Raw genomic sequence first — 21,436 nt, 5'->3', positions numbered from 1 at the left:
TTGCGTTATGACATTGACCTCACTCTAACCAGAACCATAAGATACTAATGTGTAAAAGCCTAATTGCAGTCTGAGGAAAAACTAGCTCTCAGTGGACAGGGTCACTGTGGTCAGTGATCACTGTGCTTGGCTCAGAAAGTCAGTTCTGAGAAGCTGCTTGCTGCTAGCATTGGAGCCGGAGAAGATGTCGGACTCATGATTGCAGTGTCTCTTATACTCAAACTGACTTCATAGGTGTGGACTTGAGGCCTCTGCTCTTTTCCTGCGTGCCAACTGGGTTAATAGTCTGACTGCATCTGTCTCCTTGGCTTTTTTTGGACCAATTCCTAATTCTCATTGCTTTCCTTTAGAATTGGCCGATCTTGCTGGGTGGTGGCGGCGGCGGCGGCGGCGGTGGCGGCAGTGCACGCTTTTAATCCCAACACTTGAGGCAGAGGCAGGGAAATTTCTAATCTGAGGCCAGCCTGGTCTACAGAGCGAGTTCTAGGACATCCAGGGCTACACAGATAAACGCTGTCACGAAAAACAAAACAAAACAAAAACAGAAAAGAAAGAAAGAAAAAACAAAAACAATCGTCAGATCATAATCTTTATAGCCTAGTTTTCCCTTAAAGTGAATTTTGTAAAGCTGCCCTGAGATTTGTTGACTTTTGGCTGTAATCTCTGCACCAGGAAGCTGAAGCAGGAGAATTGCCTAGAGCTGGAATCAGCCTGGATTTCTTAGGGAGTTCCAAGCCTGCCTGGGTTTACCTGTTCCACAGAAGAAAAGAGAAAGTCTGCTGGCTGGGAATGTTGCTTTGTGTAGATTGTCAATAATTCTCCCCCACTCCATATCTCACAAATAATGTGCTTGCATTTAAATTTGCAGTGATTGAGGTTAAGTCTGGCTGAAGTGAAAGTTTGGCAACTACTTGTTGAGTTGGCTTGTGTAGTAGATAGACTTACCTCCAGAGGGGTGGTTGCTGAATTTAAGTGGCTCTTGGATCTTGATTTTGTTTTATAATAAAGTTGTTACCTAGTTCTGTTTTAACATCAGCGTTGACGGTAGATATTCTTACTCTCATTGACATTGAATAAAAAGTTGAAAGTGTTGCCACTGCGTGTCATTCAGCATTTAAAAGCTACTTATTATCACTGTGGAAGGGTTAGAAGCCAGAGTAGGGGAGAATATGGAATGACAGAGCTAATTACTTTTTCCTAAATCAAAAACCACTGTACTTTCTAGCACTGGGATTTAGCTATAACAAATGGGATGAGAAGTCAGTGTCTGTCTCTCTTTTTCTAACAGACAGGGTTTTTCTGTGTAAGAACCCTCCCTGACTGTCCTGGAACTCACTTTGTAGACCAGGCTGACCTCAAACTCTGAGATCTGCCTGTCTCAGCCTGGAGTGCTGGAGTGCTGGGATTAAAGGCCACCATCAGGCAAGAAGTGTTTCTTAAAAACAAACTCAAGTGTTTGAAATACATAGTCATGATTGGATCAGTTCCTCCACTGGATAACAGATCCCAGACAGCTTAGAAGGCCATTGTTTAAATCTCATGACTTCCTAAGGTCTCTTACAAGCTGCAGGTACGATGTCTACCAGGTCTGAATATTTGCTCAGCTTTATTAGAGAAGGATCTTCCAAATTCATGTGGTTGATGTCAGGATCCTGGTCTTCATGGACTCAGGGCTTCAGTTCCTAGTGAATTGTTGTGTAGCGATCTCTTTTGATTCTGTGCCAAGTGGGCCACTTTCTGGTGTGGTTCACAGCATAGCAACTGTCTAAAAGTGAGCAAGCTGGGCAGTGGTGGTAGTCAGAGGAAATAGAAGCAGTGTAGTGCACTGTAGACTTTTGTGACCTCACAGCATCCCATTATCAGGGCCTGTTTACAGTACAACAGGACTAGGTCATTTGCAGTCAGCTCTTGTGCTTACCATAATTGAGTACAGACAGTACAGACAGTAGGTTTTACAGGGGAAATGCTAGGTTCTGTGTAGAACTTAGAGATATTAAAGGGTTTAGCTAAGCTTGCTTTTAACTTTGCCCAGATCCCTGGTTCAGGGATTGCTTTCCTGTTTGCTGATCATCCAAGCAACTCACCCTTTCTACCCTGGCTGGCCCCAATCAGCATGCTGCACTCTGTTCTTCCCTCTTCTTTCTCTTTATCTCTTGGGAACTTGCCCAAATAGTGTCTGCTGTTCTCACTGATAGTAGTTAACTGATCTCCACTTCACAAATGTATATGGAGCTCTAGTACTGTGGGGGTTACCTCTAACATCTATTTAGTACTTGTTTTTTATTTTTAGTAGTAGTAGGAGAACTGGTTGACTCAGTGAGCTAGAAACACATTTTTGATATATATATTCTGCTTGCATCTGTTACTAATAGGAAGTGGACTTTTTACCTTAATTCTTCTTTTACATTGTTAATTTGTTTCATTGTGAATTTATTGGTGTGCATATGTGTATGTTTGTGGACTCGTGTGCCATAGTTTGTGTATGGAGGACAACATGTGGAGTTGATGCTCTTCTTGTAACATGTAGGTTCCAGGGATTTGAACTCAAGTCATCAGGTTTGGAGGCAAGCACCTTCACCCTCTGAGCCATCTCACCAGCCCCCAAAATCTCCACTTTTTAGTGCTGTGCCTTGTGCTTGCTGTACTGTTTCCCTTTTAAGGAGTCGAGCCTAGAAACACTTTGCTTTCATCTGTTCACCTGTACTTGCTGCTTTGCATGTTGTGACAGCCCAATGACAATAGTAAACAACACCAGAATCCCACAAGTCCCCTTTGACACCTTGAACTCAAAGATTGCTGCTTTTTGTTACCAGCTTGATAAATCATAGCAAGGCTATTTTTGAGTTTACATGGAGAAGGACTAAGATTGAAAAAAATGGCAGCATAGGACTGGTTTCAATCAATCACTTTTGCTCCATTTCACATAGCATAAAATTAACCAACACAAATTGTGTTGATAGGTTGCTTCTTTTAGGATAAAGATGGTGTTAAATTGGGACTCCTGTTTGGTCTCACCCTCTTCAAAAGAAGAGTGAGGATTTTTGTCAGACTTAAAGGTGGGAGTGGCAGAAGGGATACAGCCAGGGAGTAAGGAAGTTTTATGGGCTCTTTGGATAGGCCATTTATAAGATGAAAAATAGAAATAGAATGTGAAAGCAGGAATTCTTTTAAATTGTCCCTTATATAGTTAATAATTTTCAGTATCTCTTCTGTAATTTGACCATGATTTTGCTTATGTCTGATGCTACTGAATATGTTTCCCAAGAAGCTGTTGATACTTGCTGATATTTTTGATTGGCACAGCCTCTGAAAAACAGGTTTGGCATCAAAAAGAGAGGAGAAGGCCGAGGGCAGTTTAATGGTAGTTCCCAGGGCACATCAGACTTACTTAGCAGGGATTCCTGACTCCTGCTTAGCTTATATGGAAACCTGTTTTCTCCCTCTTCTTTTCCCTCTTTCTTTCCCAAGCAACTCTAGTTAACAGACCCCAAAAGCACTGATGAAGGATTGACTGATGCTTGTGATTTAACTGTCTGTCTTTGAGACTGCCTAGCATTTGGACAATTAAATGCCAGACTGGAAGTCTTTTGTTAGGGTTCTTCCTGTTTGAAAAAGGTGGTAAACTGCTTGGGTTCATGTAGTGGCCTTTGCCCGTGCAATAGTTTGATGGAATTTGTTGACAGTGGGTTAACATTGTACTGAGAAAGTAGGAGTGAGGCTGGAAAGCTGGGGTTCGTTTTTTGTGGACAACTTCGTTTTCTGTATTGTGCTCAGGTGTAGTTACTAAGTTGGGAAGTTCAACCTGTCCAGGAGGAGAGCGGAACTCCTGGGCTTTCTGGTGCTTTATTACTGAAAGTCAGCATTCCATTTCTGACATCGCATAGGTCAGCTCTTCAGGTATGCCTTCTTATGCTCAGAAATAGTGATTACATGTTATCTCAAGCTTCTTGGTATCCTGTTTGAGGAATAGCCGTTGAAAAGAAAGCATAATTAGAGGAAGTAAGAGTTTATTAAGTAAAGCTAGTGACCAGACCAAGAACGATTGGCAGCCTTAAGTTCTTTGTAACTGTGACCACTGTTTCTTTGATTGAAGTCACTTTAATGGCAATATCAAGCTTGTATTAAACCTAACAGAGGTTAAGAAATTTGTTTTCCCTTCTAGAAGTAGATGAACGGCTTAGATCCTCTCTTTCTAAAATCTTAGAGCAGGTGGATGTGATGGGAAAGTGGTTGGTTGGTAGAAGTTGGAGCTAGCATTCTACAGCTGGGCTTCAGAGCTGGGCTCGGGCTCTGGCTTGAGGGACTTGGTATGGTCAGGCAGTGTGTGTGCAGACAGTGTGTTGTTAACAGTTTCAGACACATTCTTTTGCAGTTAGAGCCCTCTTAGCAAGCAGTTAGAGCCCTCTTAGCGATGTTTGTACCCTTACTTCCTCCTCAGAAATCTTCACCTAGACTAAGTGAATGATTCTAGATATTTATGATTAGTGTCCCCTTGCTTTAGGCCTTTCTGTGTCTTTTACCAAATAAGAATAGTGCTCTGATCACAGCTGTGTAGCCAAAACACTTTGATTGAGACCGAAAGGGCCCATGAGCATCTTCAATACCCTTGTCTAAAGAAAGTGTTGACTGCTGTACTTTCATTCTTTATGAATTCTTTAAAAGCATCTATTATTTTTAATTTGCAGCAGCTCTTGCCAGGTAAAAAGTTTTGGGAAACAGATGAATCCAGCAAAGATGGACCAAAAGGAATATTCCTGGGTGATCAATGGCGAGACAGTGCCTGGGGAACATCAGGTAATCTAGCTCTAGCGTCTCTACTGTGATTTATGCCTGTCTTAGAGCTCCCTTCCTCAGCACTTGGCAAGTCATGAATTGCACATCAGTGGCAGAAGCACTCCAAGCAAATGTCCTGTCCAGTAGTATAATTGCCACTAAGTAGCTTAGATGATGTAATATATTAAAAATAATTAACACAAAATCAAATCTTCAGTATTTTCTGAAGCGCTAGTCACAGAAGAATGGACTCATTTGAAATGATCATAATTTTAGCTCTGAGTTTTCACTTTGTGCTGCTGTCAGCTTGCCTGGAATTGGAAAATCCAAGCCTGTACTTTGAACTTCATGATTCTTTTTCCCCCCCGTTGACATTCTGTGCCATATATGGGTAATCTTTAAGTGTTCGTGGGGCCAAATGAAATCACCAGGCCAGGCACGACATTCTCGTGATAGACTTCCCCTGAAGAGGGCTGGGGAGAGCAGAAATAGCAACGGTAGATAGAAGCCACAGCTTCTAGGGAGGGGGGATAGAAAACCCAGCACTGGACAAGCTGTGTTCAGGACCATTTACAATGGAGTCCTCAGAAAGATTTGCTGTTGCCAGTAAACAATATTAAAGAAATCCTGCAACTTCAAAGAGGTGAACATTGGCTTATCTACCTAGCTATGTGAACTGCTGTACTCCTCTGCTATCCTACATAGAGGAGGGGTGTGTTCTGTGTCCTTAGCTTATGTAGAATTTCAGTGCTTATTGAAAGACCCAAGAGGAAACCTTGGCTCAGCCGACCGTGGTGGGTCTCCTGATTCCCAGACATTGCTTTATCCACGAGACATCACTCATAATTTGTTTGGGCCTCTGGCTGCACTGTGTCATACTTGTGTATCTTTTTTGTAGATCATTCAGTTTCCCAGCCAATCATGGTGCAGAGAAGACCTGGTCAGAGTTTCCATGTGAACAGTGAGGTCAATTCTGTACTGTCCCCACGATCGGAGAGTGGGGGACTAGGCGTTAGCATGGTGGAGTATGTGTTGAGCTCATCCCCGGGCGATTCCTGTCTAAGAAAAGGAGGATTTGTAAGTTGGCTTGAGGAACTTGTTCCTATCTCTTTCTTCCCCTCCCCTCAAAGAACAATGTGCCTAGGTACTCCGAGCCTTCATTACAGGGTGTTTAAAACACTTCCATTGTAGCACAGAGCTCAGCAGCAAGCATAGCAGAGAAGTCAGCTACACTTCAAAAATGGAAAAGTCCCGTTTCCCCCCGCCAGGGATGGTGCACATTGTTAGGTGAGATACGTGATAAAAGCAATGTCTCAGTTAATTGGTCTAGGAAAACCTTCTTCTTTACAACCAAAAGCATAAGAGAGAAGGACTTTACAAAGAGAGTCGAAGTTGGGTGTCAGTAGGAGGTACTTGTCTGAGAGGAATGATTGGCCACTACCCAAGAACCTTAAAAAGGACAAGGCACATGTGGTCATTCTTGTTCTGCAGGCTAGATTTTAATTTTATGGTGGTCTTTCTTGAGCAGCTTTGTTTTCTGTGCCTATCCTATTGGGGGGAGTTTGAAGTTTCTTTGATTTGTTTTGTGTGTGTGTGTGTGGTTTTTTAATCCATTGCCACTGATCTCACTTACCCTGGCTGAATGGCAGCCACAGCAGCATGTGCTTCTTGCCGCTTCCTGTTAAATCGTAGCATTCTTTCTGAAACTTTGTGATTGCTTTCTCAAAGCACATTGTCTATATCATTAGCTTTATAGATCAAAGAATCTTAAAGAAGAGATGGACTTGAGGTTGTTTTCCTCAGTTTGTACTCTGGCTGGTGTTATGTGCTGCAGCTCAGGGGACCACTAGAGACTCCGGAATCTGCCTTGCCTGCTGCCTTTACCTCCTAACTTGCTTTGTTCTGTTCTTTTTCAGCCTTTTCTTGGAAAGTTATTGTGGTCTAATACTACCTGGTGGCAGATGTTTGAGATACTTCCCCCCCTCCCCAATCATCATAATTTTGGTTTCATCCATATGCATATTTATATGTTTCATTTGTTATCTAGAGTACTTTTCTGTGCCAGTCCTGTTTCCCTTCTGTCTCTTAAAACGCCAGAGTAGCAGTAGTATTTGGTAGCCTGTTCTGTATGCCAAGTACGTTCTTGACATAGTGACTTATAAATCAGATAGGGAACTGCTTCTGTGTTTATTCTTAAGGGAATCCTTGGGGGAGAACAAGATTTACACTTTGGGTAAGTGAGGAATGGGATCAAGCCAAATGCTCATTTGTCTGTCTTCCCAAGAGAAGACTGGAACTCTGTATTCACTCATACTCACTTCACTTCCTCCACACCTTCACCTCCAAGATTGCTTTGAGAAAGTCGCTGCCTTCTAAACACTGCCTGCTGCTTTGAGTTACTTACTGTAGAGGAATGAGTGTGGCGCACTGAGTTGTTGGTGTGGTGACCAGGAGCCTGGAGGACAATGGCTGTGCATTTTCTGACCAGTTTCTGCTCTGTGAACATTAGCCACAGGCACACACCTGGATTGCTGTGAAGTTTGTAGGAGGGGGGAAAATTTAATTGAAAAGATTAAAGAGTGGAATAATTATTACTATGGAATCATTTTTAAGGCAGTTTTTATGATAAAGCCCTGCCTTTGGATTGTAAAGTAGGGTCCCATTCTTAGTTGTTTTGGGAAATTGGTGATTTTTATCTCTCTCATAGTTATTGTGATTGGATGAAATTAAGCCTCAGGCCGGATGAAATCTGATAACTGCCCCACCTCCAACTGAAAACAGTGTCCACAGGAGATAGGACTCTTAGCAGTCAGATACTTTTCTAAGCTTCTGAGACATACATCCAAGATAATAGTAACTCTGTAAGTCTGTGTTCTCCTTTCTTAAGAGGATGGCTGTGGGGAATAAAATGTTATCCAATATTTTGACTTCTGTGCCATCTGTAGTTTGATAGAGGAAGACTGATGACTATAAAGCCAGGGTGTTAGCAGGTGCCATCTTCTGGCAGATGAAGGCCTGCTGACCAGAGAATGCCTGGTCAGCATTGGTGTTGCTTTCTGCTGATGCTTTCTCTAACCCAGGTTTACTCTGCTGTTGGTTAGGATGACACCTGAATCACTCACTCTCTAGTTCTCAGGATATGCATCTGACATCTTGAAAAAGGTTGGTGTCCCATTCTTTCTTCAAAACAAAAGTATTTCAAAAGTCTTGAGCAAGGACAGTAGGCCATCTGTATCTAGGGGAATTGTCTACAGAACATCTACCTCCTAGTCAGAGCAGCTAGGGGGTTTGGTTTAGCGCTAGCTAAGTGGCCAGTATCATTTGTGGCATAGTGAGTATATAGAACTCCCAGCAAGTACATAGAAGTACTTCTCAGATATGACAGCTGGCAGTCAAGATGTTAACTTTTCAAGAGAAGGTGGCCCACAAGGAGAACATTCTCAACTGTGCAGTAGTTTTCCATTTTCATGAGATTTCCTCATCACAGCTTGCATAAAAGGATTTAGCTCTTTGCCTTCCCTTCTCTGTGCTTCTTGAGTTGATTTTGGTGCTGCAAATGCTCTTAATTTAGTAGTTTTTGTTTCTGAGATAAGGAGCACTTTTAGGAGGCAGGGCATGGTGGCGCATACTAGAGAGAAGCCAAAGGATCCTGTGAGTTTGAGGCCAGCCTGGTCTATATAGTGAGTTCCAGGCCAGCCAGGGCTACCCCAGAACCTGCTGCAAATAAACTCCCAAACTTCCTTTGAGGTTCAGCAGAAGACTGATAACTGCATTGTGCTCTCATTTACTGTGGATGCTAGCTAGCACGAACATGTGTGTCCCCAGCTTTTAGGGTTGCAGATTTTGGAATAATGAGAAAAACTTGAATCCATGAGTCAAGTCTCAGTCCTTTTTAGCTTTTATTTTATTTGTTCCTGGAATACGTTAGTTCTTTCCCTATTTTCTGGATTCAGAAGTAGTTATAAAATCACAGGAGTGACTCATTTTGAAAGCCTATGGGTGACATTGCCTATCTAAGGACTCTGTTGTTGGTTTCCTTATTTTCTTCAAGGAGGTTGAAGTCTAGTTATTAAGAACAGAGTGCTACCTACCGTGTAGTTTATCCACTGCACACATTGGGTTAGTGACAACTACTCAGATGAACCGCAGAGATGCTGGAGGCTCTTCACAACGTGTGTCAGGCTCCTGCTTTCTGACCTGGAGAATGCGTACTTGGAGCTTTTCATCTGGGTCACAACAATTTGGCTTGAGAGGCTAGTATACTATAATTGATTTTGTGAAACTTGGGATATTGTATTACATATAGAAACCAGGGCTTTGAGTCTCAACTGAATTCTTCATCTGTATTACAGGGATAATTAACATTCAAGGAAATCTCAATAATAATGTAACAAAGTATGTTAATATTTAGTTAGTGTGCATCAATAATATTAGCATCATCCATGGGCTTAGGATCCTAGGCCCTACCCTAGGCTTCCTGAACGGAAACCTGCTTTTGTTGTTTTGGGGACAAGGTGTCACTGCATAACACAGGCTGGCCTCAAGCCCACAGTCTTCCTGCCTCAGTATCCTGAGTGGTAGGCTTTCAGGAATGTGCCACCATACCTGCATTTTTAATAAGCGTCGTGTGGCCGCACCCCCCCCCCCCCCCTTCACATGTATAGTAAAGCTGAGACACTGTTAGAATCTCCTTGGAAGATTATATCATTAGGATAGAGCGCCTTGAGTTTTTGACTAGCTCCACAACTGAAACCACATGCTGTAGTCTACAATGTCAAACTTACAAAGCAAACAAAACTGTTTTTAATAAAATGGAACATTTTTTGCCTGAAAGGTTTCTTTTTTCCTCTTGGATATCATAGTAGGTGCCTGCTCCTCTCACCTTTCTGCACAGTAGGAATTGGGTGGTCAGGACCACGGTGCCTGGGCAGGTTTTCCTTCACAATGCACTTTTTTCATCTTGTTCTGTCTGAAATCAGTGCATATTTCAAATGGGTCCATGTCATACTCGAACCATTGTCATGTCCTTTTTCAGTGCTGCAGTGCACGATAGTGTCTCAGTCAATGAAATGTAGTTGCTGCATTTTTTTGTACTAATTTTAGAAAAAGAAGTTGATTTTTTTTTTTGAAGAATTTTAATTTTAAGGATTACCTTATTTAATCCTTGGAACAACTCTTATGGACCATTAATTGATAGATGCAGAAAATAAGGCTCAGAGGCAAAGTAGGGGTCCTCGGTTCAAGCTTTGTTTTCATTTCAGTTTCGCCTGCTTTGGCTTTTGCTCTGTGTTGGCTTTTGAGTTGGGTTCTCATCAAGTTGTTCCACAAGGCTAGCAGCTGCAGACACTTATTTTCCTGATAGTGAAAGTCTGTTTCTATCAGAGGTGCTACCTATTGTACTTTGAAAAATTTTAATTTAAAAAAATTGGGTTGGGAACTGGAGAGATGGCTCAGTGGTTGAGAACACTAACTGCTCTTCCAGAGGACCAGGTTCAATTCCCAGCATCCATATGACAGCTCACAACTGTCTGTAACTCCAGTTCCAGAGGATATAACACCCTCACACAGACATACATACAGGCAAACCACCAATGCACATTAAATAAATAATTAAAAAGCTTGGGGGTGTCTTTTGGGAAACAAGTATGTACAAGACTTAGTCTAGTCAGCACCATCTTGTTCTTCTACAAGTAGGCACAAACTACTGCTTATTTGGTACAGATGGAGGAGTCTCTGATCTCACTGAATGGACCTTCCACCATGGGAAATTTTGTTCTGAGAACCCCGCAGTGAGAGGATTTCTGTTTCTGAGTTCTTTGGGAACAAGAGAGATGTTTGGACATATCCTCCTTTATAGTTCTCCAGAGGAGGCTAAGCAGGCAGTGCACAGGCCACTGCTGTGCTTCGTGGTTCTTACCAATGTCTGCTTGTGTCCTGGCTCTGTGGTAGCTAGCAGTGGGGGACGTTCTTCCACCACTGTGGTGTTCTGCTGTCTCTCAGCACAGCACCCTTTTGTTCCCACTGTAGAGAATTTGATAGGGCCTGAGTGCTCGTGTGTTGTCTACACTACTATACTAGTGTTTGTTTTTGAGCATTACTGTTTAGGGTTATCATCACTTTAAAGAAACCCATGTTAAGAAAGATTCCAGTGTTCCTCGCTTGTTTTGTCATTCATACATGCATTCATGCATTTTTGCATTCATTCAGCTCTTAGGGTTTCTTTCTTTCTTTTTTTTTTTTTAATTAGCATTGTTGTGTATTAAGTGACAGGACAAAACAAACCGAGAGTACAAACTTACCTTGTCTTTTTAATTTTTCTGTTGAATCTTAATTATGTTGTTTCTGAAGTGTTGGTACTTAAGAGAGCTTTTAGGAGCATTTTCAGACCAACTAAATCAGAATGTGTGTGGATGGACCCCAGGCACCTTTAAATTTTGAGATTATGGTCATCAACCTGGACTATAGAACCACTTTTAAATGACTGCTCTGGGAGGACCATATCAGTTACGTGCTTGTATTTGGTAGTGTTTCCAATTCTGGCATCCTATATAGTGTTATATGCATCTGCTCTGCTGTATTTTTACATGTATATAAAATAACATTCTTAAACATCGAAGCATTTCACTGCTGTTCATAACTATTGAACAAGATTATCCCTGTTTTATAGATAAGAAAGCTAAGACTCAGAGATTAAATGACCAAAGTCCTATGGCCAGTATGTGTTGGCAGATAGAGAACACAGAATAGATTCAGTGCACCTGTGCCAATATTTTCTGAAAGACCTCATAACTGCAGATATTTCACCTTATATATTATTAAAAAACCACAAAGGTGACAAAAATTAACACTTTTATACTCCTTTTTAAATTTTTTCCCCTATTTTAATTTTATGCATATGGGTGATTTGCCTGCACATTTATCTGTACAACATATGCATGCAATACACCTGGAGGCCAGAAGAGGGCGTCGGATTCCTAGGAACTGTTTTGACCTGCCTTGCAGGTGCTGGAATTGAACCCAGGTCCTTTGTAAGAACAGCTAGTGCTCATTACTGCTGAGCCATGTTTCCAGCTCTACTTTTCTGTGTTAGACTCTTCATAAGCTGTTTTCTTCCTTCCTTTCTTTCCTTCTTCCTCTTCTTTTTTAATAAAGGACAGTGTCCAGTAGCACACAGGCTGGTCTGGAACTCACTGTGAAGCCTCAGTGCTTCTGTATTCATGGTCATCCTCCTGTTTTATCACCTCTGTGCTGGGATTACAAATTTGACTCTCCCACCCAGCTAGCCTCTCACTTTTGGTTTTTCGAGACAGGGTTTCTCTGTGTAGCTTTGGTGCCTTTCCTGGAACTCGCTCTGTAGACCAGGCTGGCCTTGAACTCACAGAGATCCGCCTGGGTCTGCCTCCCAAGTGCTGGGATTAAATGCGTGCACCACTATCGCCTGGTGAAAAAAAAAATTTCCCTCCCCTCCCCTCCCCTCCCCTCCCCTCCCCTCCCCTCCCCTCCCCTCCCCTCCCCTCTCTCCTCTCTCCTTTCCTTTTCTTTTGGTTTTTCAAGGCAGGGTTCTCTGTGTAGTTTTGGTGCCTGTCCCGGACCTTGCTCTGTAGACCAGGCTGACTTTGAACTCACAGAGATCCTGTGGCTCTGCCTCCTGAGTGTTGGGATTAAAGGTGTGTGCCACCACCACCTGACTTTGTTTGTTTTGAGACAGGTCTTTTTTTTGGAACCCTGGCAGTTCTGGGACTCATTATATAGACCAGGCTGACCTTGAACTCACAGAGATCCTGTGGCTCTGCCTCCCAAGTGCTGGGATCAAAGGTGTGTGCCACTGCCGCCTGGCCGGAAGAAACGTTTTTTATGATCTTGAACCCAGTACTGTCTTTAGGTAGCCGTTGATGTGATCTTGGCATAAGGCAGACTTGATCGCCAGCTATTTTTGTTGTGTGTCATTGTTTATTTAATGAGCTTTTTTTTTTTTTTTTTTTTTTGGTTTTTCGAGACAGGGTTTCTCTGTGTAGCTTTGCGCCTTTCCTGGGACTCACTTGGTAGCCCAGGCTGGCCTCGAACTCACAGAGATCCACCTGGCTCTGCCTCCCGAGTGCTGGGATTAAAGGCGTGCGCCACCACCGCCCGGCCTTAATGAGCTTTTTTTTTTTTTTTTTTTTTTTTTTTTTGGTTTTTCGAGACAGGGTTTCTCTGTGTAGCTTTGCGCCTTTTCCTGGAACTCACTTGGTAGCCCAGGCTGGCCTCGAACTCACAGAGATCCGCCTGGCTCTGCCTCCCGAGTGCTGGGATTAAAGGCGTGCGCCACCACTGCCCGGCTTTAATGAGCTTTTTTATCTTGAAGTAAACTGGATTTGTGCATGTATATATAGGTCTATACATACACAAGTGCTGAAGTTCGAAATGTTTTCCATAGTTTCTGTAAGTGGAAACACACCATGAAAATCAACAGGTAGGAACATCCGTCAGGTCCCTTACTGTCTAGTAGAAAGAGTTGCCAGTGCTCTGCCAAGTATTTGATGTTTTGATATGGGGAGAAAGGCAGGCAGCAAATTGTAGGAATGGATTTTACAGGATTGGTGCAAATTAGTCCACCTCAGGGAATATTTTGAAAATATAGCCCTTGGCTGTGAAATTAAGTATGAAATTGTTATTGGCTGTGTTTTCAGTATAAGCCAGTGAGGAAATAGATAGGCTGAGCAGGTTTGCAGGAAGCCCTTGTGAAGGTTGCTACTGAGTGAGAACGCTGCACCGTGAGCCGCCACTGAGTAAGTCTCCACCAGGCCTTGCTGCTGGAGGATGGCCTTTCTGGTGCTCCTTTCTCCTAGTTCTGTGCAGTTTTATGACAAGGCTTTTGAACCCCTTGGGAGATACTAGAGCTGAACGGTTCCTCTTCGAGCTGCAGGTTTGATTTATAGGCTTGTAGAGATTCTTGGTGTGATACTTACTGACCGTTGTTGACATTAATGGTTTCTTCTTGCCATTGCAATGATATTGTCACCATCTAGACTGTCTTAATGATGATAAAGACAAGATGAAGTTTCTTATTTTGGCATTTTGGTTTCATAGGAGGTTTTGACCCTTACCACTAAAACACTTCTTGGTCATATTTATTGAGCTTCTGCCAGACAGTGTATTCATCTTTATAGCTGTAGCTATAAAAATGAAAACTTTCCTTTTGTACTTCTCTGCACTGTGGAGATAGCTGCTGTTTCTGGTTATTGTGCAGGTACTCTTGGCCTTCAGAGCCTTGTCTTCCCATATTTGCATTGAGGTCTCAGGGTGCTCCTTCAGTGCTTCTGTGTTCCTAAGCTGCATGTTGTTAGAGGTGCAGTCTTCAAGGCCCATCCCGCTGTGGCCACTGTTGTGCTTTACTATCTTGATGCCACTTGAGGCTATGCGGTGGGTCCTAGTCACACGTGTTTCCATTTTCATATCCACAAAGGCTTTCTTCTTCTGTGTGTATTGAACAGAGAATGACTTTGAAAGGGAAACGAGCTCTGAAATAGTGTCCTCCGGTCTGAGACTGTCAGACTCCTGCATTGTAGTTTCTGGTCAAATGACTTCTGAACTCTTTGCAACCTGCCACCTTTCTCAGTCTGCTCACAGCTGTCTGCTACTCTGTGCTCCATTAAGTTCCACTGGAGTGTAGCTGGTGATCGGATGTTTGATGTAGAAGTGCTTGTCTTTTGTCCACTCGGCTTGCCTTGTACCAGGAACTTGATTTTGAGCAGTGTGTACTTGTTTACTCCATAAAGCAGTGGTGGGAATAGCAAGATTGCTCCTCTCATTTTATAAAAGTGAAATTAATTAGTTCCCTGCAGTGTCAGGGTCTGCAAAGCTTTCCACCATGTCAAGTCCACAAATAGTTGCTTTCCTTTTGGGAGTCAAAGCATTTTCCCCTCTCCTATATCTAAGACTTATGCTGGATGCTAGTAAGAAGAGGTACATTTACATTTCTTTAAAAGGCAGGACCTGAATATATCTGGTACCCCCATCCATCACAGTAGGTGTTTGCAAGTGTGGAACATTTCAGAAGTAAATTCTCTTGTATAAAATTCCCCCAATTATATCATTAAAACTAATTTGCATTGAAATATGTAGGTAATGGAAGATGAATTTTTAGCGTATGCTTCTGAAAAGAAAGATTTAATTTATTTTGAACCATCTTTTTTAAAAAGTCAATGTTGGCTGGGTATCTGGTGCACACTTGTAATCTCAGCATTTAGAAGGCTGAGGCAAGAGAGTTGCCAAAAATGCAGGCCAACCTGAGCTTTGTATGTAGTGTGTTCCAAGCTAGCAAGGGACAGCAAGAACCTGACTCAAAAATCAAACAAACAAACACAGATCCAAACCAAACAGACAAACAAAATACAAGAATGTTTAAGATTTGGTGCAACAGAGGGTGGAACTGGGGTGGTAGTGCGAGTTAGCAAGGTTTATATCCCCACTTCAGGTCGAGACTAATCGAGTTAGAATGGTTTCAGCCCACATTGTTTCATATTTAGAAGTAAAGGAGGGGTTTATATAGGGTAGTGGAAGTCATGAATTTTTTTTTTTTTTTTGAACAGGCTTAATGCTATCCCTGTAAGAGTCATGCTAGACAGATTTGAGAGTTGAGAAGTTGAGAGTTACACAGTTTTAACTGGGCTTTGGACAGAAGAGGGGGTTGGGCAGAGGGGGAGTACATGGTATGATAAGATGTTCTCAGTTCTGTAACATACCTGTTTGTCTGTCTTCCCCCATTTGGCAAAAAATTCTGCAGTGTTGCAGCTTCCGTGTTGTTTGTAAACTAGACTGTAATGTCAGAAGTGGGCACAGTCTTGTTTTCGTTAGCATGTAGTGTAGTCTGGTGTCCACAGTGGGTGTCCACAATTAGTTGATGACGAGTAGTGAAGCTGAAGCTATTTTTTAAACAGGGCCCAAGGGATGCAGACAGTGATGAAAACGACAAAGGTGAAAAGAAGAACAAGGGTACGTTTGATGGAGATAAGCTAGGAGATTTGAAGGAGGAGGGTGATGTGATGGACAAGACCAATGGTTTACCAGTGCAGAATGGGATTGATGCAGACGTCAAAGATTTTAGGTTTGTATATTTTACACTTCTGATTTCTGGATGTGGGCTGTGGGTTTTTGTTTTTATTTTAGTCCCTTCCTTCCTGTTTCTTTAAAATAAAAAAAAATGGATCTAGTATAGATGATGCCATAGAGGTGTAAACTAACTGGTAAGGTGGAATTTTCTAAGAGCTGACCATGTTTGATGCTTTGCCCAAATGGTAGAATTGCATTTGTATGGAGCTGGGTTCGCAGAGTTATTCCACAGAGGAGATTTTAGTAGAATACTCAAACTTCGATGTAGGTGTTTTGGAACTTGCCTAAGTTTCTACCACACCACTATACACTAGTGTCCCCTCTCACTTTGGAGGGAGAAATACCTGAGAACTTGTGCGCCTTCTCCCATGTCATTTGTGTTCAGTTCCATTCCATGAAGGTAGGCCAGGCATCAGTTACTTCAGGTTGAAGAAATAGAAGTTCAGGTGCAAAGTAAGAGGGGCTCACTATGTAACCCAGGCTGACTTTGAACTTGCAGTCTTCCTGCCTTGGCCTCTGAGTGCTGGGATTTCAAATGTATACTGCCACGCCCAGCGAATGGTTTGTTCATAATCATCCGTCCCATGGATACCTCTTATCCCATCTCTGCTCATGCCTGAGTTGCAGATTTTACCCTGTAATAGAGCATACATAGTATTATACAGTTGTCTTCCACAGTTGGCAGCCATTCTTGTTTAAGTAGACAAGCTTTAGTTATGGTATGTAATCTCAAAAAGTCTATAAAAACCTTTGTTGAGTGATACACATACAAATAATTTAATGCCAGTCTAAAGCAAATGGGTGTTTATTTGAATGCACATACAAACATGCATTTTACACCCTCCTAATACCCACTAGTATAAAAGATGTATTTTGCATCATTTGCAGAACAAGTACAGTTGTTTAAAAGCCTAATTTTGTATATATTGAACATATATAGAATTAGAGTCTTTGAAATTTGAGGCAAAGGGCAATAAATGCTTACCTGTGTTCTTGGGATTGGTTCAGATGGCCTCACCTCCTTGTATCACAAGCACCCTGGCGCAGTGCTTTGTGATATCTGGCTGTGGCAGGAGGTGGTTGAGGTGGTGGTGTATGTGAAGGAACATGACAATGCTTTTGACTTGTACCAGCTGTGTTCTCTTTGTAGAGATGAAGGGATTGACTGCAGGCATAGGCGGCTCTCCTGTGCCTGTAATGGGTTTGGATGATACAGTCATTTAACATAGGGCTGTGCTGTATCTCAAGAACCAGTAAAGTTCTCATTTAAACTCGTGGCCCAATCACCATTGGTGCCCTCTTTGCTCTTTGGAGTGTGGTGACATGGAGGATGGAACATATGTACACTAGCTTAAGTTTAGCATTGTCTTTGGAGTAGGAACTTGTGGTCAGTAATGAAGCTTTACACATTTTTGAACCGATTTGCTTCTTCCATGTCTTTGGCAGGTGGGAGTAGTGTTCAGCACTGGTAATAATATAAATAATACCTGAAAACCTTTTTATGAGAATCATTCTAAGAATTGGATTTCTTCTAGGAACTAACTTTGGGTGTTTTGCTTTATTTTGAAACAAAGTCTGTGTGCACTCCAGCATGACTTTGAAATTTGCACTGAAATCATACTGGGATCATAGGTGTGTGCCACTATGCCTGGCATCGGAACCAACCTTTGCAGTTTGCTCTGTGTTTCAAGAGGAGCTACTGCTCTGGAGGAGTGTATTTATTTACCCATGTGTTTGAGTTGACACTTGTTTTCATGGCTGCCACAGGATGCAGTTTTTTAGCTTATTCTGTTTCTGCAATCTAGATTCCATGGTAAAGGTATTATATGTTAATAGCAGATGATACAGGTTCAAGAGGTGTCTAGGAGGGAAGGCAAACACTGGAAGAATTATTCTAGAGGCTACAACCCTGTAAGCGCTGTCAAAGATCTCTGGTGATTTTTCAGAGCTAGCTTTCAGGACTGTTAATGAACTATGTCAAGGACATCGACTGGGGGTTGCTGTAGTGTCCCTCCCCGATCAAAATAAGCTTTAATGCCCTTTACTTTCTCTGTTTAGCCGTACCCCTGGTAATTGCCAGAACTCTGCTAATGAAGTGGATCTTCTGGGTCCAAACCAGAATGGTTCTGAGGGCTTAGCCCAGCTGACCAGCACCAATGGTGCCAAGCCTGTGGAGGATTTCTCCAACATGGAGTCCCAGAGTGTCCCCTTGGACCCCATGGAACATGTGGGCATGGAGCCTCTGCAGTTTGATTATTCAGGCACGCAGGTACCTGTGGACTCAGCAGCAGCAACTGTGGGACTTTTTGACTACAATTCTCAACAACAGGTACAGTGTGTGTCTTTGTCACCCTTCTCCTTCCTCTCTAGCCAGCACATTATTGGGGGGTTGGATGGGCAAAGGCGTTATCCTTTTAGAATGCCATCAGCCAGCTACTTTTGGTCCAGCAATGAAATAAGTTTACAAAGCTCATCTTTCTACTCAGGAAGCTGGTTCTTAGGCCAAAGTTGCTGGGGAGAAAGCACCCTGCTCTACATATATTGTGCTTGGCTTGTCTCTCCTCACCCTGGGGAATGGATGAGCATCCTCTCAAATGCTAAATTACACTTGGAGGATTTCTGTTGTATGCTGTTTCTGGTTTATTTTGTGTTAAAAATAACGAGGAGCTAGAGAGATGGCTCAGTGGATAAGAATGCTTGCTTTGAAAGCAAGATGATCCAAGCCCAAATCTCCAATACTCTTGTAAGAGCTGGACATAGCTGTGCATGCCTGTAACCCTGGTAGTGGAGGTCAGAGATAGGCATATCCTGGAGCTTGGTAGCCAGCCTGACAGTCTAGCAAAAACAACGAGCTTCAGATTCATTGTGAGACCCTGTATCAAAAAATAAGGTGGTTTAAAAAAAAACAAAAGGTGGAGAGCACATGTGAATAATACTAGGGAACCTCCTTAGTATTATTCACATGTTCACAGAGGCACATGTACCCATTTCTCAAGTGTGCATATCCTCTTCCTCCCAAAAAAGGAAAATGTATAAGATAGTGAGCTCTCGTGTCCGTTATGTCAGTATAATAATACCAACTCATTCTTATCATTCATGTCTTTTGTTTATATAACACACATAACAGACAGATACCTTTCAGAATAATTGGAATATGACTAATTGAGCGTGTAAAACACTCTGTAAGGTCTACAATTATTATTTGGTGCTGGTGCGCGCGCAAGCATGCATGCATGTCTGTCATGAGAGCCAGAGTGTGTCTGTGCATGCACCTGCAGAGGCCAAAGGAAGATGATGGATGCTTTCTTCTTTGCCTCATTTCCTGAAACAGGGTCTCTCTCTCACTGAGTCTGAAACTCAGCACTTTGCCTAGTAAAGCTCCAGTTATCCCCCCACCCCACCCCCTCCTTTAAATCACCCCACTCCAGTGTTGGAGTTACGGTGCTCAGCCATCCCGTTGCATTCTTTGAATCCAAACTCACACTTGCACAGTAAGTGCTCTCACCCACTGTGCCATTCCCCCAGGCTCAACTCTCTTCTTCTATTTACAGGTTTCTAGAAAATTCTGTTTGTGAGTTTACAGTTCCGTTTTTTTGAGGCAGTGTTTTGCTATGAATCCAATGCTGGCCTGGTCCAGGATGGCCTTGAACTTACCTTCTTGTCTCTCAGCCTCTTTTTTTTTTTTTTTAATTTTATTTTTTTGTTTTATTTTATGTATGTGGATGTTTTTTGAGTGTGCATGTCTGTGTACTATGCATGCAGTGCCAAAAGAGGAAAGGAGACTGGAGTTAGAGGTGTTTGTGAGCTGCCACATGGGTGCTGAGATTGAGTCAGTTAAAGAACAGTCAGTGGTCTTTAACATCAAATCACCTCTTCAGTCCGTGTTCAGCCACCATGCTCCTAAACTATGCCATCCATTTTTGAAGGCACAGTAGGACCGAATTCATTAGGAAATCGGCTACGAGTAGGAGCAGGCAGCTTCACAATCCCCAGTCTGTATCTTTGTGTAACTTGTTAGTTTTGGACTGGGATGCCAATACAGATTTTAAGTGAGAGACTGCAACGTTTTTGTCATTTAACTTACACCAGATGGATTTTGATTGGTAGATAAGTAGGTAACCTTAGGAAGTTTACCAAAAGAAATCCCTTTGAAGTATGCTGTGTGTATTTATGGCTGTTAAGTTTTTGTTGCTTTTGGTAGTAACTGGTAATGGAGCCTGTGCTATACAGATGCATAGGGCTGAGCCATGAGATTTAATTAGCAAACTCTTTTTTTCCATAGAAAGAAAAGTGTAATTGGACATGGTTCTCTCTGTAGCTCCCAGTAGCTATGTCCAGCTCCATACAAATTGTCTCTGTGTTCTTTTTCTCTTCTTTTTGGTCCTTACTGACTCCTTGTTTTCATTTTCTGTTTTAATTGAACCCTTTTTATTTAAGAAGAGTTTGTCTCCAGTGTTTTGCTAACAAAAATTTGATTCTCTTTCATTTAAATGTTCTTTACTTCATAGTCAAGGAGTTATGGTCTTTTGGTTTATTAGTCTGTGGTTTCACTTTACCAGGAGTTTGGGAACTCGCTAATTATTAGGATTTAAACACAAATGAACTTTTGTATGTATCAGAGATAACAGTTGTGCAGATGTACAATGTCTTGGGTGGCTTTTCCACTGGCTAATTTAAACAGATTTGCACTTTGGAACCTGTTGAGTTACGGCTTTTCATAGATATCTTAGTTTTTGCAGTGTAGGGGTATTGCTGTGTGCACAGAATGTGATGTGGACATGATTGTTTTATCCCATTTCTTAGTGTTGTTATTGCTATGATGAAACACTATAATCAAAAGCAAGTTGGGAAGGAAAGTTATTTGGCTTACACTTCCACATTGCACTCTATCACTGAAGGAAGCTAGGACAGGAACTTGGAGTCAGGAGCTGATGCATAGACTATAGAGGGGTGTTGCTTACTGGCTTGTTCCTTATGGAGCTTTCTTATAGAACTCAGGACCACCAGACCAGGGAAGGCCCCACTGACAATGGGCTGGATCCTACCACATCAGTCACTAATAATGAAAATGCTTTAGAGCCTGATCTCATGGGAACATTTTCTCAATTGAGGTTCTTTCCTCTCAGATGACTATAGCTTGTTTCAAAGTTGACGAAAACTAGCCAGCACATCCTGTGTACCCTAATTATTGCTTCTCCCCCATTCATGGGGACATGCTCAACTCCTGAGCTGTATTGTCACCCTCAAATTAACTGTTTTTTTTCTTAGTAGATTGTTTTTAAGATCTCTTGTCCTGGGTTCTGGGCACTCAAATAACATATGGTAGTCATTATCCTAAGGTTTCCCAGAGGTGCCTGTGGAGGAGCTAGAATTGTTAAGGAGGAAGCGTCATTTGACAGTTGGTGGGTGTCACCTCACCACTCTAACCATTCTTACATTTTATGCTTTTATTTATTTTTATGTAGTTTTGCGTTTTATACTAGTTACTTTTCTGCTACTATGATAAAACACTTATGACCAAGGCAGCTTAGAGAAGAAAGGGGGTTTTGAACTTCTTCTCCAGGAATGAGAG

At 42.2% G+C, this 21,436-nt stretch overlaps 1 protein-coding gene across 25 annotated transcripts in view; it reads left to right on the top strand.

Moving 5' to 3' along the window:
• Positions 1-21,436, top strand: part of Pum1 (pumilio RNA binding family member 1) — a 127,599-nt gene that overhangs the window by 52,189 nt on the left and 53,974 nt on the right. For 11 of the 25 annotated variants that reach the window (XM_052715361.1, XM_052715367.1, XM_052715366.1 and 8 more), the window contains 4 exons: positions 4,686-4,794; positions 5,672-5,850; positions 15,693-15,859; positions 17,923-18,193. The exons of 5 other annotated variants lie outside the window; for them this stretch is intronic. In XM_052715361.1, coding sequence (XP_052571321.1) covers positions 4,686-4,794; positions 5,672-5,850; positions 15,693-15,859; positions 17,923-18,193 — 726 coding nt within the window. The remainder of the gene's footprint in view (positions 1-4,685; positions 4,795-5,671; positions 5,851-15,692; positions 15,860-17,922; positions 18,194-21,436) is intronic. 9 more of the 25 variants (XM_052715373.1, XM_052715372.1, XM_052715371.1 and 6 more) reach the window with 3 other exon arrangements.

This window comes from Peromyscus californicus, unplaced genomic scaffold, assembly GCF_007827085.1.
Source record: "Peromyscus californicus insignis strain IS unplaced genomic scaffold, ASM782708v3 Scaffold_5__1_contigs__length_169319896, whole genome shotgun sequence".
NCBI lineage: Eukaryota > Metazoa > Chordata > Mammalia > Rodentia > Cricetidae > Peromyscus > Peromyscus californicus.
Note: the sequence above shows the minus strand (reverse complement) of the source record. Positions and strands in the feature narration are given on the sequence as shown.